Here is a 20,460-nt window from a genome sequence, read left to right on the forward strand (position 1 = left end):
AGGTTGCGTTTATTCTCAGCACCTTCCCGGGGTGACAGCAAGTGCACAGGTCTCAGTGAGTATATCATGTCCCGCTCTATTTGCATAGTTATTCACTTCAGGCTCTTCAGATTATACCCTTGACTGCTTTGTAACACGGCAGCAATTAAAAAACAAAACAGCCAGGGGACGATGAAGCCACAAGGAAGCATCGGGAGAGTCTAGGGGGAATGACCGTTGCTGCGGTCCGCTGGTTGGACAAGGGTTGATTCTTGCTCTGGCCCCATTCTGATCACCAGCTTACAGCAGGTTCTGCTGCTGGGCAGGGAGGGCATCGTGCTGCCCACAGGGGGTCCCTAAAGCACACAGCTGGGTCTCTTGGATGTTCCTGCTAATATGCACTGTGCACTGGGTGCCACCTCAGAGCCCCAGCGTGGCTTACAAGGCCTGGGCAATATGGTCCAACATCTCTCCATCTCCACCAGATTCCCTGTCAGCCACTTGGGACTTCTTGTCAAATCTTGAACATCCATGTTCTTTCATACCCAGCTCCTTCAAACCTGCTGTTCTCCCTGTCGGCAAGCCTTTTGCCTGTTCTGCTCGAGAATTCACCATTTACGCTTCAATCAGTTTACATGTCACCTCACACTGGCTAGAAGAGCTACCTCCCCGACTTGGTGCTCTCAGAGACCCTGGTGCACCCTGCATTTTTGAACTATTTTATAAAACACCCACAATCAAAGTGAGCTGGTGAGGCAGGAACAAGGAGCTAATTCTGTTCAGTATTTGCAGCCCCTCACCCATGATAGGTGGTATGTACGTATATGCTGAACAGCTTAATTATGGGCATCTCTCTTTCTCTCCACCTACCATAAGCCCCATCAAAACAGCAGCATGACATACGAGGAGTGTATATATTTGCATGCAGGTGCAAATATCTCCATTCACTCATCTGCCTGACCCAGTACCACTTTCAAAGGGAGCCAAACCTTGCTGAGTGCATTTGCTGGGCTCCCGTTGCTGCTAAATTTCTGCTTGGGTTTAACCAATGCAAGGCACTGTCAGAGACTGGAGAGAGGGAGACCCAGGTATTTCTTCCCACTCCCTGCTAATTTCACTTCCCATCTCTGACATGAGCTGCACAGTTCAGGACAGAGAAGATGGAAAATGGATCCAGGGAAGAATATGGAGAAATGGGAAAGAATATGGGAAATCCCAGAGGCCATTTCTAAATGGGGATAGGACATTTTGTCTGTTCTCACAGGTCAGCACTGGGAATGGCAGCCCCAGGCGAAGTGTGAGGTTAGGGTTTTCTCCATTTTCTGGTGGCCTGCACTCAGCCCAGATTGCTGCTCGTGTGTGAAAGTGAGTTGATCAGAATGGAGACAGGCAGACACAGACTGAAGTGGAAGGCTGCCAAGTCTTCACCCAAAACCACATCTAAATGGAAATGCCCTCTCGAGGAAACACTTGATAAAGTTTGTAATGCTGTTTTACAGGAATTCTCTCATTTGATCTCCTGACATGCCCTTGAGATAAATATTTTGCCAATGAGAGAACTGACTTAAGGCTGCTGTCCATGTAAACAGTGCAACAGACGAGTTGTTCCACCTCCAGCCTGTGATCTTCCCGGTGTACGATCTGTCACCATTAACCAATCTGGACTCCATTCCCAGCTGCAGCCCTTATGAGCTGTGTGACTTGGGCAAGGGACTCACACTCTCTCTGTGTCTGTGTTCATTTACCAGCAAAGGGAGCCCAGCAGATGCACTCAGCAAGGTTTGGCTCCCTTTGAAAGTGGTACTAGGTCAGGCAGATGAGTGAATATGAGTGAATGGAGATATCTGCACCTGCATGCAAATATATCCAAGTCTTCATGCAAATATGTCCATCTTCATCTAGAAGACAAACATAAAATGTTTCTCTCTTGTTTCTTGTAAAGACTGGGAGAGAGGGACCTTCTCAGAGACTGGAAGAGGTCCCCTTGAGCATAGGAGAAGAAGTTGTGTAGGAGATTGGTCAGAGAGGTGGGAAAATTATAGGAAAGACGTAAACCTTCTTGGAAGGCTGAGAGGTTTGCATCTTTCCTATAATTTTTCCCACCACCCTGAGCGATCTCCTACAAGGTTCCCTGCCTACCAGGCCTGCAGATGGTGGAAGGACCATGGGAGGATCCTGAGTCTGGCTGATGAAAGGTGTGGGCCCCCAGCTTCCTGCATCATCCCAGGAGAGGGGAGAAGCCCCCCAACCCAATGACTAAATGGTCCATGCCACCAGCAGGCAGGTGAGGACAGAGCCAGATTTAATTTCACTTTTTAATAAGGAAATTGATCTTTTCTGTGAAAAATTAAATTAAATCTTCAAAACATACCTCCTTCCATAGTGCGTATCACTTGGTAAGTCAGACTCATCACCAGCGGGATTCTGGAACACAGCTTGTTCCTGCATAGCTGAGGATCCACTGTCTCCCTTGGGAAAGGGGGACCAGGTGGGGTTGCAGGATGGAGGACAGCATGACTGCCAAGCAGCTGCCATCCAGGGGCCGGAAGGGCGCTACTGGAAGAGCCCCTGTAGATCACGCTTCTTGGGGGAGAATGCAGAAACTAGAGAATGGAACTAACAACGGCAGAGGAGAGCCAATCTGGCCCCTCCCTCCTCCAGGCCACCTCTGTCACTAGGGTGACCATCCCCATGCACTGTGTGTGGTGTGTGTGTGCACGTGTCATGAGCATGTGTGTGTGCATGCATGTGTATTGCGTGCATGATTGTGCATATTTGTATGTGTGTGTCCTGAATGCCCTAAAGAAAGGAAGCTAGCTGGCTCACTATTAGCCCCAGGGAGCCAGGGTAGACAGAAACTCTGGCAGCAACAGTGGCAAGTGACCTTCACCACTACCCTCTGTACTTTGGGAATAAACTGAAGCAGGGCGAGGAGGCAAGTGCCCAAAGGCATCTCAAGTTCAGAAAGTATTTGGAGAGCTAGGGCAGAAGGGACACTCCCTACCTGAGTTCAGCCTAGAAAATGGTTGCAGGGTGAGCTTCCCGTACACAACCCAGTTCATGCAGGCTAATTATGGAAAAGAAGGACTCGGGAAACGGAGAAGGGAGCTGAAGGCAGGCATCACTGGATGGGGCTGTGCTCCTGTGTTCAGAGTCGGGGGTGGCAGTGTGGGGGGGCGGTGAAAATGAATCCGTCTTTCACTTACCAGTTTTGCAACCTCTGTCATATTACAGAAGCCTGTTTCTTAAGCTGAAAAACAAGAATCACAGTCTTCATGTCACGTGGAGGACCTCTGTCAAAACTGTAATTAATTATAAGTGTATTAATATCTGTGCCACCCACACCAAGAGACACGGTGTCTATTGTACTCACAGCTGTATCCCAGCTGCCTGCAAGGACCAGGCCACAGCAGATGCTCAATAAACGTCCACAGACACGTGATCAGAAGGTGTCCTCGCAGCTCTTGGTGTTTTGGGGGGCACTTGTGGGCATATCACCATGAGGAACAGAAGGTAGGGAGATGCTCCAGGTAGAGGCTGCCTGGTGGTGAGGCCCTGGGAAGCTGCTCTGGGGCAGAGAGCTAGAAATGGGGTAGATATTTGCCTGGTGTGGTGAAGTCTCAGGAGTCACAGTAGGGGCTCTCTCCTTAGGGACTGTGGTCTCACTGCACACTGTCAGCTCCGTATCCCACCAGACGCCTTAGGACACAGGAGGAGGGCACTGAAGACAGGATAGCCCCAGGCTACACTGGAAGGAAAAATGGGCACCATGTAAACTTTGTTCTAAAATTAATAACTATGACAAAATAGAAAAAAAAAATCTATCGACCTCCATTGCCTGCACAAAAAATATCAACAATATCAAAAAAGCAAAACAAACAACCCCCCCCCCCAACACACACACACACAAAACCCACAGCTGTCTTTGTTCTTTATGATTGATGACCATCCCACTGCATGTTACTTCAGGGGGAAATTGCCTATTTGCTTGTGGATCTTATTAAAGAACCAGAAAGGCATAAATACTGCATTTTCTTGGACTGAGATTTCAGAATCTCAACACTCCACAACCCAAGGTGCCCACTCTGTCCCTTGTTTTGGGTTTTTTTTTTTTTTTTTAAGAAATGACCCTTTCTCAGCCTGCACTGGAGAGTCTGCTTTTAACACGTTGAACATCAGAGTGGTGGCAGCCAGGGAGAGACAGACCTCATTCTCCGACTGACGTTCTTCTCTTTCCTTACAGTATGTGTCCAGTCGGCGCGCCGTCACTCAGAGCGCTCCAGAGCAAGGCAGCTTCCACCCTCACCATCTCACCCACCACCACTGCCACCACCGCCACCACCACCACCTCCGCCACCATGCCCACCCCCACCACCTCCACCACCAGGAGGCGGGGCTGCACACTGCCCCGGTGACGCCCTGCCTGTGCCTGTGCCCCTTGTTCTCCTGCCAGTGGGAAGGCTGCCTGGAGGTGGTGGTGCCCCACCTGCGGCAGATCCACAGCGTTGACATCCTCCAGGGAGCTGAGATCGTCTTCCTGGCCACGGACATGCACCTGCCCGCGCCGGCTGATTGGATCATCATGCACTCCTGCCTCGGCCACCACTTTCTGTTGGTGCTGAGGAAACAGGAGAGGCATGAAGGGCACCCCCAGTTCTTTGCCACCATGATGCTGATTGGGACCCCCACCCAGGCCGACTGCTTCACCTATCGCCTGGAGCTCAACAGAAACCATCGGCGTCTGAAGTGGGAGGCCACGCCCCGGTCTGTCCTCGAGTGCGTGGACTCGGTGATTACTGACGGGGACTGCCTCGTCCTCAACACCTCGCTGGCACAGCTCTTCTCTGACAACGGCAGCCTTGCCATCGGGATTGCCATCACCGCGACGGAAGTCCGCCCCTCAGAAGCTGAAATGTGAGGCCGGGAGCCCTGGATGTTCCCACGGAGCCTCCCTAGGAAAAGCCTCGGACCTCCCAGTGCCGTGCCGGGACTCCAGACTCCTTTTTATTCTTCTCCTTCCTTTCTTTTTTTAAATTTAATTTTTTTTGCGGGGGGGCGGGTCTCAGGTACTTTATGGGATTTAGTCTTTGTCTGCCATGGGCATTGTATTATGTAAACATCCTGTAATTCAAGATCTTGGTGTGGCGTTTGTCCTGTATTGTTGGTGTTGTTTCATAGAAGGTTTCTAGGATTTAGTCAGAATAGTTTTTTTTTTCCTGTCACCTCCAATTCCTTTCTCTGCTGCTTTCTAAAGGATCAAAACACCATGAAGCAGACTGCTGGGGTTGAGAGGCTTAGCTTGAGAATCATTTCTCGTTTCTCTTTTCAGTCTATTTCAGAGCAAGCTAAATCTGAACGTGTGTAGTCAGCAGGTTGGGGAAGGGGCCCTGCTCAGAGATGGATCACATTTCAGACCAGCCAGACACGACTCTGACACCTTCCCAGGAACCTCAAGGTCAAAGCTGGGTTACCCAGGCATGAGGAGATGGTGTCTCCTCCACATGGCTGGAGGCTGGACTAGAGGCATCATCCTGTGCTGAGCGCTCAGGTTGACACTGGGGCTCAGGAGAGTGGTCAGAGGCCCACCTTCCTGTGATGGGCTCTCGTCGCCTTGTTCCCAGGCTGTGCCATCTTTTCCTGCTCTAGAATCAAAGTCCTCAGATTTTTGGTGCTTTCTTAAAAACCCCTTTGCCTTCTGTTGAGCAAGCAGCAGAAAAGAATAGGCACGATGGGGCGTGGGGAGGAAAAGCAACAGGGAAAAGAGAATATAAAATTCATCTCCCGTCTCTGGGAGGGCACTCCCTCCTCAGAGAGTTTCATTATTTTCATTATCAAGTTATAAAACCCATCAGTCCCTCCCTAGGGTGCTGTTCTTTCACATCATGCAAAAAGCAGAACCAGGACTCAGCATCAAAGGCAAAGAACTCAGAGGGCGGCACCCAGGACGTCTGACCTGGCGGGCTGGCCGTCGCTTACAGACGTGGGAGGCTCTCCTTCCTTCCCTTACTTTCTAAAACGCTCCGACGGTCCCATTCAGTACACAGCCGTGACCACGGCTCCCGTGTGTATTCGGCACCCTGTTGCAGTGTAAATGAAACAGTGACAGAAATCCATACGGCCTCCGCACAGCTTGCTCTCACTTACCTGGTTGTTAGACCAATTAATTCACCAACATCTTCCTGCAGACGTGTCTCGTGTCTCTGAAGAAAGTCAGCATGTTTAGTCAACTTTGTCTTTTGTGTTCTAAGGTGGACACCTTTAAGCCTTCCCAGGAGGACCTCTTCTAGCTCCTTTTTGTCACATTCATCCCTTCTTCTGGCTGCTCTCCAGACACTGCAGGAGCCAGGCACCCCATCCCCAGCGCATCCTCATGAGAGCCCACTCTCTGCGCCCTTTCCTGCACTTCACCTCCTCGGCTGGGTCCTGGCGGGCCTCCAAATGACTTATTTAGTTTCAGGCAGATTGCCCTGGCTGGCCATCGCAATCTTTTCTTCACCAAAAATAATTGATCCTGAAACACAACACCCTCCCCCCAACAACTGGGTCCATTCTCCAGCCACTTTTGTGGCCAACCTGCAGCCCACACGCCAGAAGGGAGGTGCCAGTTGATGGAAGGTTAAATAACAGAGGCCGCTCTGGTCACACAGTAATCGCTGGGCCACTGGGGCGGAGACTGCATTCCATCAGAGCCCTGAGAGGGGCAGAAATGTCACCACAGATGGAGGCAACTGTCAGACGCTGCAGTCTCAAGGAAAGGGTGGGGGCCTGCTTGTTCTTTGAGCTCTCGGACGCCCTGCCAGGGTTCCAGCCACCTGCCTCCACCCACACTCCAATCACGCAGATGCCCAAGAACACCTGAGGTTGGTGGGTCTGTGCTAGGAGAGACTGGCTGTCTTAGCTCCTCACTGTATCCCCAACCCCCTTCCCAGAACCTAAGACACACTTGGCTCCAAGTCTGATGCCTTTAGAAGCCACAGGTCCTCTCCTGGTTTTGGGGACTCAACCACTTTGAAAGCATTTGTGTAGCATCACGGGTGCTCCAGATCAACAAACAAAACCTCACAAAGAGCATAACTAACATTCACAGGACCTCAGGGCTCCTGCAGACATCACCCCTGCCTTCTGGTTGTGCCAAGTTACCTGAGCCACACTGGGACTGACTTCAGGTTATTTTCACTGCACACAAGACTGTATTATGAATAAGTGATCCCAGGTGGGAGTTTTTATGTTGGTCCCTAGAAACCTTTAGGACAAAGCATGGGAAATGTATTATCTTCCATCTATGGTGCTCCCCCAAAAGGCCTTTCTGTATCCATGTGTGAAGAACTGGAGAAAAAGGAGCAAACGAACAACCAAGAATTGGGAATAGAAAATGGCAACAACTGTGTGTATTTGAACCTCATCGTTCCTGAAGGGCTCTTTCATGTGAGTCTCAGGTTAATCCTCATTAGTATCCTCAATAAACTAAAAAAATAGAGGTTCTGAGACATTAAATCTTTTCAAGGTCACACATCAAGTGGTTAGACCACAACCAAAACCCAGATCACCCGCTTGCACACTTGGTGTGCTTGAAGTAAGACTCTCCCGAGATACTCAGCAGTCTTGGCAGCCCACCAGTGGACTGAGGACCTGAGAATCAACTGAGTCTCGGTCCTGGGTTAGTTGAGGGAGCAGGGAGAGAAAGACTAGAGTGGATTTGCCTTTAGAAGCGTCTCTGCTTTAAGAACTAGGCTGGGCACAGTGGCTCATGTCCATAATCCCAGCATTTGGGAAGGATGAGGTAGGAGGATTGCTTGAGCTCAGGAGTTTGAGACCAGCCTGGGCAATATAGCGAGACTTCATTTCTACAAAAAAATTAAAAATCAGCTGGGTATGGTGACACAAGCCTGTAGTCCTAACTACTCCAGAGGCCAAGGCAGGAGGATGGCTCGAGCCCAGGAGGTGGAGGTCATGGTAAGCTGTGATTGCACCACCTGTAACTGCAGTCTAGGTGACACAGTGAAACCCTACCTCTTTAGATTTTTTTTTAAAAAAAGCACTAGTCCACCTGGAAGCAGGGGGCCAGGAAGTGGGTGGGGGGCAGGCGGGGGCTTCAGTGCACCATTGCCTTTCAGAATCCCTTTGCCCACACCCATGGCTCATCTCAGAGTCCCAGAAGTCCCTGTGTAGAACCCTGGGATCAGGTTGCCTCATGCACACCAAGGGGCTAGAGTTAGACTCACTCTCTAAAGAGTAATTGCTTTTTAAAAGAAGGCCTAGAGAGACAGCAGCACTTCACAGTGAAAAATGAGTTACCAGAATTTGAACTTCAGGCATCTGCCAGAGGGTTTTTTCAGGAGGTGTGGAGACAGGAGCATTCCTCCCCTTGAGGCTGAGCCTACATACATGGTTGACGCTGAAATGGAGGTCAGGCCACACGAAGCTTGTCTTTCACGATCGGTATCTGCATGACTCTGTACCTGGTTTACCCCATCACTGGCTGTGGCTACTGTGGACATTGTAGGAAGAGATCAGCACAGTAATCACAGTAGTACTCACGGCTACCACTTGTTGAGGCTTTTCCACATGATCCAGTAGGCTATGTACTTTGAATAAAGTATCTCATGTAATCCCCATAACAACCGTAGCAAGCAGGTGCTCTTTAATGTACTCATGTTACGGGTGGGAAATGTAAGTGAAGAGAAGTTAGCCAGCTTACCTAAGGTCATGCAGACAGCAAATGGCAGAGCTGGGCCTGGGACCCGGCACGTATGGCTTCTGACCAACAGCAGCCATGTCATTTCTATGAACATATGGACCTAAGGCTCACGAGGACTAAGTCATGAAGTGTGAATGGTACAGAGGCCTTTTGCTGCTTTCATACTCAATATAGCCTTTTGGTTCGCCTCTTTCTCCATCTTTCTTCAACCCAAGACCTAGTGGAGTATTAGAGCTGGCTTGCATTCTGGTTGTTAATCTTTCAGGAATTTTGCAAGCTGATTGTTAATTAAGTACAGCCAGCATTAAACATGATATACATTTACAATTAAATGAATTATATTTAAAGCAAAGGTCATACGTACTTACAACTCATCACTTCCTCATTAGTTTACTCTTGTTATTTTCTATGTTTCTGGGGTTATTTACATTGATCACATCTGTATGATGAACATGTTATACAACGATGTGCTACACTGCATCTTCCAGCTCCACATTTAGTGATACCATGCTGATTGCTTGAAATTAGCCATGGTGGAAGTATTTACACCACGGAAATTAGCAAATGCTACTAGATGGGGATTTTTCTCCCTAAAAAGCCAGTTGTTAAGCATTTACCAGTATGGTCATTCCTCAGTATCCTTGGGGAATTGGCTCCAGGAATCTCGTGGACACCAAAAGCTGAAGATGCTCGTCCCTTTTGTAAAATGGCAAAGTATCTGCATATAACCTACACAACCCTCCAGTATACTTTAAATCACCTCTAGAGTACTTATAATACCTAATACAATGTAAATGCTATGTCAATAGTTGTTATACTGTATTATTTCTTATTGTTGTATTTTTTTTTTCCTGAATATTTTTGATTCACAGTTTGTGGAATCCATGGGTGTGGAACCCGTGGATACAGAGGGTTGACTTACCACCACCGCCTAGACACTGCTGATGCACACAGCAGGGCGGAAGAGGGGACTTTGGAAGGAGAAGCAAGGTCCCGAAGGCCATACTGACAAAGACATAAATGACAGCCAAGCCAGCAGAACAGCATATTGTTGGGAAAACAGGGACTCTTCTGGAGAAGACTCCAAGGCTTAAGCAGCAACAAGAGCATTTTCTGCCAAAGGGCACCCTCTGCTCTCCCCCGGACAATTCCCTATTGCGTTAGTGTGGAAAGTTCTATTTGGTGGCTTTCATGGAAAAATTCAGCTCCAGAAACTCGGCCTATTGGCTATCCCAATCCAAAAAGCAAAGCCAGCTCTATAAAGCTCAAATTCCTGTTACTTGTTCTTACAGGTCACCCTCCCTACCTCTTTCTTACATCCTGGCCAAAATCTAATCTAAAAAAATGTTTTACTTTGAAATTAGAAATTGTAAATATCCACCATTCGAGAAACACAGCCAGTGGTGGTGTGAAACATCATGTAAGATGCATTACCACAAAAGTGGGACCCCCGTAGGGCACGAAGCTGAGAGACAGGAAACAGAAGGAGCCGAGGACTGTCACAGGAAGAACGGGGCCCAGGGCTTCACTTTCCTACTTGGCTACTTCACTTTATTGCAACCCAACAAGGACCCTGTTCAGAATCCGTAGCCTACCCAGACCAATACTCTTTCTAAATCCAGGCCACAGTTCCCACTAGGACATGAGTCACTGGAAACTCCCAGCTAAGTGCCTCGAAGCAGGCAGAATCTTCAAGGTCAACAGTGCATCAGTTACTCCGGTCCCAGTGGTTTCAATGGAAGGGATGAAAGAAGGGAGGGTTGCTGAAGCTTCTCCTTGGATGCATTTCTAAGGGAAAGGGGAAGAGATCGCGGATGGGACCCCAAAGAGTTAGACTTTAAGTTTCTGCTGCAAATAGCATTATGCGTGGAGTCGCCTAGTCAGATGGTTAAATTTCAGATTGTTTTGTTCGTAAGATTTTCTTTAAGAGTTGATGAGCTCCCCATTGTGTTTACCTGGAAAATACCCAGCTGAAGACAAACTTCACTGAAAAGAGATCCAAGAGATCTAATGTAGATAAACATTAATTTCCCCCCAAATCAGGTCATCACATGAACTACCCACCTGGATTAGAATTTGTCTTTTCCAATATTTTCTGAAAGTATTTCACCTTGAGTACTATACTATAAATACTCCTCAACCTTTTTCAATCTTTTTTTTAGGGTATTGAGATAAGAAAGAAAGGAAACTGAGAAGCATTTTACTTGCCCTGAATTAACGTATATATAATTTTCTAGGCTTTCTTACAATGTTAAAGACAATAACTTGAACAAACTTAGACTGCTACTTCACCTCTGCCCTGTCTCTCATAAAAAATGTCATTAAATTGCATTTAACATCGTTTCCTTGGACACTCTGGAGTTGTTTCTGTGGTGGGTTTCTGTTCCTTCCACAGGCTACTGTGCAGCATGAAGGAACAGAAGTCAAATGCTACGAGAGAAAGTGCAATTATCAGGAAGTTGCCAGCTGCCACATTTGACTTATGCTTCATTATCTTCCTCCCCTGTTCTTTTTTCCCCCCATTTTGAAGTCATAATTGAATTAAGGGAGAAAGTGCTACCAGAAGTAAATAGAAGCCCTGACAACTAACTTGCTCCCAGAACGATTCCAGCATCTGCTGGTGCCCTGAGAGGAGACACCAAAGCCTCTCACTGGATTGTAATGAAAGTGACAGGGCTTCCCTCCTGCTCCAAGCACCCCTGTGCCCCTTATCTTTGCTCTCCCCTGTCTCTGCCTGACAACACTGCCCCTGAAATTTACTTCTGAGCCTATCAGATCAGTTGTCAAGGCAGCCTCCATGGTTTAATTCTTTAATTTCAAGCCACTGTTAGTTACTGGCAAGATCAGGATTGAGCGGAGTTCTAATCCTATTGCCTGTCAATTCACTTAAACCTCAATCTTCTTCCCTGTTTCCCAAGACCTGTTTCCTGCTCTCACAAAGGCTTATAGCAAATGCCTTGAATTGATCTGAGTGATCAAAACTGACCGCATGGCCAGCATGAATATTCATGAGGCAGCATACTATTCAGGCCAAGTCCTTTCTTGGGACTATTCTGCACCCCCCCCCCCCCGCCCCCAGTGTCCCAGATATTCACTTCTGCCCTCAAAATACCTTCTAAGACCTGCACGATGGTTGCTCAGTACTGGAGAGAGAGACTTCCCTGAGAGAAGGGAGAAAGTGGCCCTCCTAAAACTAAGCAGGGGAAGAGAGGCCCCCACTCAATCCCAATCCTGGTGGAACCAGGTTCCAGGACAGGACCGGGCTCAGCTCCCTCCCCAGATTGGATGTGCCCCAGCTTCTGGGGCTCTCACTCACCCAAGACTGGGGCGAGGGCCCTGGAGTAAGCTCGTTCAAGTAAATATCAGACCCAAAGAGTTCTGCAGAGAGCAATTTATTAGGAAAAGAGAGAGAGAGAGGTAGAGAGAGCTCCCACACTGTTGTGGGAGGGGATCCCAGAGAGTGAAATCCCTGTAGGGAGAGGGAGAGACAGCTCCCACATTACCATCAGAGGCGATCCAGAGATGGAGTCCATATAGGTAAGGGAGTAGGGGGGATTTTAACCCCAGAGTTACTCCCACCCCATTCAAGTTCCCATCCAGTGAGAGGAGCTTTTCCAAACTTCCTCGGGAGCGGTTGATTTTCGACTCTGATATTGGATTGGTTGCCTGGCCTGCAATCAAAGCCTCCTCCCTCAGAGCTTTTGGCGGGCTTTCCAAACAAAGGAAGCTCACCTGGGCTTTCTACCCAGACCGGGCACAGGAAAGTTAGACAAAGAATTCTAAGTTCCCAGATCGCTGGGAAGTTTCTGCCTTTAAAACCGCACCCCTTGTGGACACGGTTTTCCTTAACACAATCCCTCACTGAGATCCAGGGTTTTGGCTTCCAAATGTCAGTGTGCTTCAGAATTACCTGGAGAACTTGATTTCTAAGACCCAGAACCAGAGATTCGGATTCAGGAGGTCCAGAGTGGAGGCCAGCATCTGATTTTTAATAGTCTCCATCGAGAGATTCTGCTGGGGTTATCTGGCTGAACTCTAGATTCTTAAATTTAGAGCCAGGGGTCTGGTGAGACAGTGGCCACAAGAAACAAAGAAGCAGGTAAAGTCGCCTGAAGAAGAGAGCCGGTGCTTCTGCAAGAGAGAGGAAGGCAGGAAAGTGACTGGGAATGGCCACAGTTACATTCTGATGGAGAAGCAAGAAAATCGTAAATGGAGTCCAGAGAAGGGAGCAGAGTGGCATTAGGTAGGAGGTCCCCATCGCCCAATACTAGAGGGAACACTAGGGTTCTGTCATTTGGGCATAGGAGGGGAAGGCGGAGGGGTCAGAAGAGCAAGAGGGTCATCCTGGCAGATCTAGACCCCGGACCTCATCAGCATGACAGATGGACTGGGGCTGGCTGTGAGGCCAATGTGATACGGTCCCACTGCTGAGTGTCACACAGTCACAACCCCCACAGCTTGGTGCTGATTAGGTGCCTGTGTAAATCTTCCTGTGAGCACAAAAGGGGCTAATTCTATAAATCCCTGCCTGGTTGGGATAGTAATTCATATTTAAATCTCTGCCCCCAGCTTTGACAGGGAGCTACCTAGCAAATCCCTGGGGAGGCATTTATTCATCCTGCAAATCTCCCCTGGCCGCCTGAGCAGGGGGTCACCATTTCAGGGCCTTCCAAAGGGAATGTGAATTATCAGACCTCTTTCTCTGGAAGCTCAGAGCTAAGGCCCTTGTAAGCCTTGCCTTCGGGGTGAGGGAGAAGAAAATCTCTGAACTAGTTCCTTATTAGTCTAGAGGTAGACAAGATACACTCTGTGCGCTCTCTGCAAGGGGGCCAATGGGAAAAGCATATATTAAGTATCAAAGTCAGGGGCTTTGATTACCACCCATTTAGGAAGTAATTGAATCTTCCATTCTCTCTGTCTCTTCCTTGATTCCAAATCAACTTCCATTAGTACACAGGAGGTGGACATTTCTTGATTTTTAGATCTGACTTTACAAACAATTCTGGGAATTGCAGATTTTAAAAGTAAAACACAAACAGAAAAGCAAGCACCCCAAAACACTGAAATGCTTCCAGGGCATTCCAAGGTGAGCCCACCACCCACCTCATGGTCCTGCAAATAGTGACAAAATCTAGGCCAATCAGCAAAACTCAAGGAAGTTCTCCTGAAAGGCTATGTGTATTTCCTAAACACCTAGCTCTGCACCTTCACCAACCAGGAAAGGTGCTCTACTGAAAAAAAGTTAAAAAAAAAAAAAAAAAAAAAAAGCCATGATCATGGCCGGGCACAGTGGCTCATGCCTGTAATCTCAGCACTTTGGGAAGCCTGACCTGAGGTCAGGAGTTCAAGACCAGCCTGGCCAACGTAGTAAAATCTCGTCTTTATCAAAAATACCAAAATAAGCTGGGTGTGGAGCCTGAGGCAGGAGAATCTCTTGAACCTGGGAAGCAGAGGTTGCAGTGAACCAAGATCATGCCACTGCACTCCAGCCTGGGTGACAGAGCGAGACTCCATCTCAAAACAAGCAAACAAACAAATCATGATCACAGGAGATAATTTAGAGAAATGACCAAATCTGAGAATGAGGCATAGTTGGGGAATGGGCATAGTTCTGAGGGCATAGTTCTCTAGAGGAAAGAGGGCAGAGAATAAGCTTCCTTGGTAAAATAAAGGACACCTAGTTAAATGTAAATTGTATATAAACAACGATAACAACAAAACTTAGGGTAAATATAGTCCATTAAATATTTGGGACATATTTATGCTAAAAAGGACTTAATATTTTATCTGAAATTCAAATTTAACAGGGCATCCTATATTTTTATCTGTGGAATCTGGCCAACCTAGGAGAAAAGAGTCCACAAAATGCATTGGTTTCATTGTGGGCACAGGTGGCTACCTGAAGTAAGCAAGCAGAAGGGAGAGTTCCCCCTGCCGTGCCAACCGTGCCCCTAACTTGGGGAGCTAAGTGTGTGGCTAAATGCCTCTAGCCACAAGGCTGAAATGCCACAGGCCTGTTTTCTGTGTGGACACTGGTGAGCTGAAACCTAACTCTGAATCTTAAGAAAACCAGAATGGCTTTAGATCCCAGAGTCTCGGACTACAGGGGCACTTGGGCAGTGGGAAGCCATGACAATTTAGAAAGCAGGTCCAAGTCTTTGTGCACCACTAAGAAGAGAATTTCAGGACAGGATGTATGCTTGAGCAACAAAACATTACTGAATGCCTGCTGGATGTTGGGCTTGCTGGAGGATCCAAAGGAAACAGCAGATTGGTCCCTTCCCTAAAGGACCTTCTCAGTGCACTTGAGGAGACAGAGCACATGCATTTCTACCTGCATCGAGCAACTATCAAGTGGTCCATCGGTTCCTTAGCAGCAGTGGTTGGGTGGGTTTGCACAATTCCATAGACTAGGCCAATAAGGAGACAATGAGCCTGCATGTATTTAGACAGCTTATTGATACAGCAGCAGGGACATTGTGGTGCAGGTTCCCTGAGCCCCAGTTCCAACAGACAACACAACAAGGGCTGGGTGCTGCCTGCACATGCAGTGGATGGGCATCACGGCACAAAAACCCTGAGACTAGGGAAGAAACTCTGATCTTGCGTGGGGCTGCGAGCATGCCTGCCATCTTCTTCTGTGAAGAAAGAACCTCATTTTATTACCCTGAAATATAAGCAAATCTCTCAAAGGAGGGAATGCATCTATCTTTACTATCTGAGAATATAAATAAATTTGCTCCACAGTGAGTCACTGTCTCCGTGCTTATACAAACGTTCCTGAAAAGATAGCTCTGGAGCAACTGACTATTCACGCCTAGACATGTAGAAACATGAGATTCATGGACAGTTGTCTCCCAACAGCAATACACAGCCTTATATGATGAAGAGTTAATGAAACGATAAGATTTTAATTGGTATGGTTTGAGAAGGAGCTTGATGGCAGCTATTATGGTTAAAGAAAGCTTCATCAAGGAAGAACTTGACATTGTCCCTGAAGACCTTGTAAATATGTCCAATATTACCAGCCCATTTTATCCACTAAAACGGGGGTCAGCAAATGTTTTCTTTAAAGAGTCAGATAATAAATATTTTAGGTTTTGAAGACTGTGTAGCCTCACTCACAACTATGAAAGTCTGCGATTATGGTGTGAAAGCAGTCATAGACAATATGTAAATGAATGAATGTGGCTGTGTTCCAATAAAACTTAACTTACAAAAACAGGCATAGTCTGGATTTGTCCCATGGGCTATGGTTTGTCAACTCTGCATGGAACATGCAACAATTAACATTCAGACAGATGCAACAAGATAATCAATTGTGGGAAATGGTAGAAGGAATTTATTCAAGAGGAAGACAGTGGATGGAAAAGCACCGAATAACAAAAAAAAGTAATAGAGAAAATACCTTGATGAGGTTATTCTAGGGTTCTTTATCACTCTGAAATTCCCTAAATGTTTAAGGATTGGGTAGAATGACTACAAAGTATACAGGCATTCTGGACTTTTTCCCAAATATAAGAATAAAGTCAGAGTACTGTGTAAACTTAATCTATATATTTGTATCCAAGTTTTACAAGGGCAGAGCAAGCTACAGAATCTTACTCATATGGTATCACCTAGGTTCCCTGAAATCAATGATAAAAGAGACTTTGAGTGTGATGGCCCAGGACCTGTCCCTAACATCTGGATGGAGTCTTCATCATAGCAAGGAGGAAGGCATTCCCAGGGAATCCTGCAAGTATTTCCTGAGGCAGAAGACAGTCAAAAGGTCAGGACTTTGTCTTGAGAAATCTACTTCGTGATAAGAGATAACATTTTGGAATATGATACTACGTGGTGAGATGACAGACATGGAGACATCTTCTTTTAAAAGAAAAGTCTATTACTTACAGTTCCCAAGAGGAAGGGGCACATCACACCATGCATGGCCACACAGGAAAGAATGAGGTCAATCAGGAAGCAGAAGGATGAGGGAAAAGCATGGGCAAAACCTTTACTGTTGTTTTCACAGAAATGGGTGAAACAGAGTAAGCAGCCAAGCAGGTCGAGGATTGGACAGTTTTGATCACTTTGGCAGGCTCTAGGCTATGGGATGGTCTCTATTTGTCTGGTTCCTGGCCCTGGGGTGATTTAGGGCAGGGAGACAGACTGCAGGAGCAGATAAAATAAAGACAGTGAGGGTGTAAACTCGTGATTGGTTGGTTTGCATACTAAATACGTGCTCTCAGGTAAACTGTTTGCTCACTCTAGCAATTAGCTAACCCTGGGATGGGCAGTCTGCCCTCTAGGTCTGCAAAGTTCCGAGATGTCCAAGCCTCATAAAATAAAGAAAATAAAATGGATAATTAATATACCCAACCCCTCAAAACTTTTGTTCTAAGAGTGTAGAAAAAAGAAGCAATAGCCTAAGGAGCTTAATCTCTTGGAGGTCTTGTGGACTGAGTTATGATCTTTGTGGAAAATCCTCCCTTCATACTCAGGTGGAAATAGAGGCCCACACTAAGGCAGTAGGAGCAGAAAATAACTTAAAGAAAGAAAGCAGCCTTTCAAGAGGATAAGAATTCATAAGGCAATGTTGGTAAGCGTATGTGAATGGTGCCTCTGGATTGTGCAATGCACTATCTGCACAACTGTATACAGTAGTCCAGTGTTTGAGTGCCCAGGACACACAAGAAAGGGAGGGCATATCAGTCAAGGTTTTTAGTTACAAACAACAAAATCTACTTTAGCTAGTTCAGTTAAAAAATATTAGGTCATTTATAGCACTGGGGCTCAGAAAAACATATCTCAGTATATGGTGCTTTGGCATGCCAAGAACTCTGAATCAAAGAAAATTGGAAGGTCTTAGAAGCTGCTTCAAAATTAAGTCTTTCTCACCTTGTTTTTACCCCAAGGGTAGGGAGGGGCTGTCTCTCTCTCTCTCTCTCTCTCTCTCTCTCTCTCTCTCTCGCTCGCTCGCTCGCTCTGTCTCTCTCTATCTCTGTCTTTCTCTGAAGTTTTCCTATTTGACTGAGGAAAGTTTTTCCAAAATAAATACAATTGTCTTTAATCCCCTGTCTGAAATTTTATTAGCCAGCGAGGATTAATCACCAAATATGAAAACGAAAGTTATCACCATGCCCCCACCCAGACAGACTTTTCATCTATTCATTTGAGGGCTATTACCTGAGAGACTTTATCTTTCTTGTAAGACAACCATTGCTCCTCGCCTTCCCACAACGTGTCACCCCCTCCCCCCAGGCCCAGAAGAACCTCATCCCAGGCTATTATTTGTTCTCAGGCCCATCTTATCCCCTGGAGACTGTTTACTCTTCCTTTTAAATTGCCTCCATTCCCCACTTTCCCCTCCCCTAGGAAGCAGGTATTTGAAGCTTTATTCTGGCCCTTCTTTGAGTTTTGTATTTTGTGTGACTCCCATGCGTTTGCATATTAATGAATTTGTATGCCTTTTCTCCTGTTAATCTGCCTATGGACAGTTTATGTCAGCAGACTCAAGTATCCAACCTTCAGAGGGTGGAGAGAAAGTTCCCTCTGCTGTGCCGACTGGAAGGCTAGCGAGTGACATCCAGGGGCAAAGCAGCTGGAGAAAACACACAGCTACAGTACAGAGCTCTTCTAGCAGAAATGCCACTGCTGCTGCTTTCTGTTGCTTGGCAACTTGATGCTAGAGACTGACCTCTAGGAGCAGAAACTCTACCCCAGCTGCCCCAGAAGAACCAGCTATGCCTGCCAGAAGAAGATTAAGTCGCTAAATCATATGAGGATTCCTAAATGCCAGGGAAACTGGGGAATATGGGTGGGTCAGCCTTTGGGCATTCTAGCTCAGGAAGGCAGATTAAAAGGGCACTGGAACCTGGGTTAAGTGAGCCAGTTCATGCTATCTGCCACAGTAAAAAATGAGAAACTTGGAGTTTCAGGAATAAAACTGGGGATGAGAGGCAACTACCACCGGGATTTTCACCTCAGTACTTGGCTGTCCTCACGCCAGCATGAGCTGGGGAGCAAAGGCTGAAGAATCTGAAGTAAGAAGCACCAGAACTCTTGGAGTAGACAGCCTTTTGCACAAAGACACATTCCCAAAACAATGCACTAAATCACATGCTAAGTGCCACATATAATATTTATCACTTTAAGAATCCCATTGTGAATTCTTTTGCAAAGTGAATCACCATCCTTCTATATTTCTTTCCTGTATAACTGGATTTAATATATTGAACTTTCTTACATCAAGGTATATTGTCCCATTGGAGCCTTTTAAAAGAACAGAACATCACACATCTCATAAAAGGAGGCTGTAAAAAGTCTCAGTTTTGGTATAACAGGCATCACATAACTGCACATGGAAACTGACAACTGTCAATGCCGTCATTCAATTTCCAACCTTCCAAATTAAGAGCTGGAACTCATTAGTTTGGACATGGAGGGAGAGAGCTGCATGATACTCATACCTGGCCGTGTCTGCACTGTAGCTAAAGCCCTCAAAGGATCAACTCAAACGTAGATCATGGGCCCCACATTCACATGTGTGCTATAAATACTCACCATGGTGCCACTGGATTCGAGGAACGGGTAATCAATGCTCTTATAAAAAGCAGCAGGCAGATGGTAATTAACACCTCACACCTTCCTTCCTCAACATGCAAAGTAGAATTGCTACAGTGGCAGCAGCACAGAGAGGGGTGTTGGGCTTCATGTCCAAGCTTTCACTCTTATTTATTATCTTAAATTTTTTTTTTTTTTTTTTTTTTTGCCCAGAGAGCTGGAGGCCAAAGCAGCACATTATGGAAGATTTCTCTGCCTGCTCACTCAAATCTCAGCTCATAATGGAAGTTAGCACTCGTTAATAGATTCATGTACTCCTTCCCCAGTGCCTTGTCAAATAATAGCACAGTCAAAGCAATAGCAGAGAGTCCACACTCACACATCTCACAAGCCCAGCAGGAGGAGGGGGCTTGTTTATTGCACTGTCTGGTGCAGAATCAAATTATTTATGGACCATTTAAATGCAAATGTATCATTCATTTAGCAAACATGCTGCATATGCAGACAATTTAGCCAAACAATGGATCTATAAAGGACATCCCCGCTAATCTCTGAGTATCAACTGTGCCTTTTCAAAGGGGATTTGGATTTTCTGTGAATTGATCAAACTTGACAAGTAATTTCTACCTAATGTTTAGGCTAGCCTCTTTTCACTATCTGCAGGTGAAAAATCCTATTTTCTGCTACTGACGAGGTAATGCAAAAGGCTACAGATGCGGGTTAAGGAAGAGAAAAAGATTTTGTGCCCACAACTATGTCGCCACAGAAAATAAAACCATTCTCAAGGATCTATTTTGTTTGGTTGCTTTGAAATTACAAAACATTTTCATTCAACACACGCCTCATCCCCCAACCCATTTATGCTTCCTAAGCTATTGCAGGAGAGGAAGCTGCAAAGAAATCTAAGCCATCTTTGTACAAAGAGAGAGAGTGATCTTGCACACCCACTCAGAAGAATGTCTGAGTCTCTGCCTGGGAATTATAAAAAAAGCCTCGGCTGTTACAGCAACTCTCGGAATCAATGAAAACCGTATTAGGGAAAGAGACACCAAATTTGAAAACTCCACTAGTCCTGAAGTTTATTATCAAAATGTCAGCCTGATTCAGTTGTGCTAAACAATTTGGTGAATAGGAGAAAGGTAACATAATAAGCACAGCAGGTCAGGGAGATAAAACGGAATTAGGTGAATTCTGCTGCTGCAGGCTGGGAGAGAGGGGCAGAGGAGCTGTGCTGCCTC

At 46.5% G+C, this 20,460-nt stretch overlaps 1 protein-coding gene across 1 annotated transcript in view; it reads left to right on the forward strand.

The window, feature by feature from the left end:
- Positions 1 to 8,020, forward strand: part of SIAH3 (siah E3 ubiquitin protein ligase family member 3) — an 84,594-nt gene extending 76,574 nt beyond the window's left edge. Inside the window, exon 2 of the mRNA XM_010344914.3 lies at positions 4,223 to 8,020. Within this exon, the coding sequence (XP_010343216.2) occupies positions 4,223 to 4,897 (675 nt within the window). The 3' untranslated portion in view covers positions 4,898 to 8,020. The remainder of the gene's footprint in view (positions 1 to 4,222) is intronic.
- Positions 8,021 to 20,460: the final 12,440 nt, after the last annotated feature.

The sequence above is a fragment of the Saimiri boliviensis genome, chromosome 16, assembly GCF_048565385.1.
Source record: "Saimiri boliviensis isolate mSaiBol1 chromosome 16, mSaiBol1.pri, whole genome shotgun sequence".
NCBI classification, from domain to species: Eukaryota; Metazoa; Chordata; class Mammalia; order Primates; family Cebidae; genus Saimiri; species Saimiri boliviensis.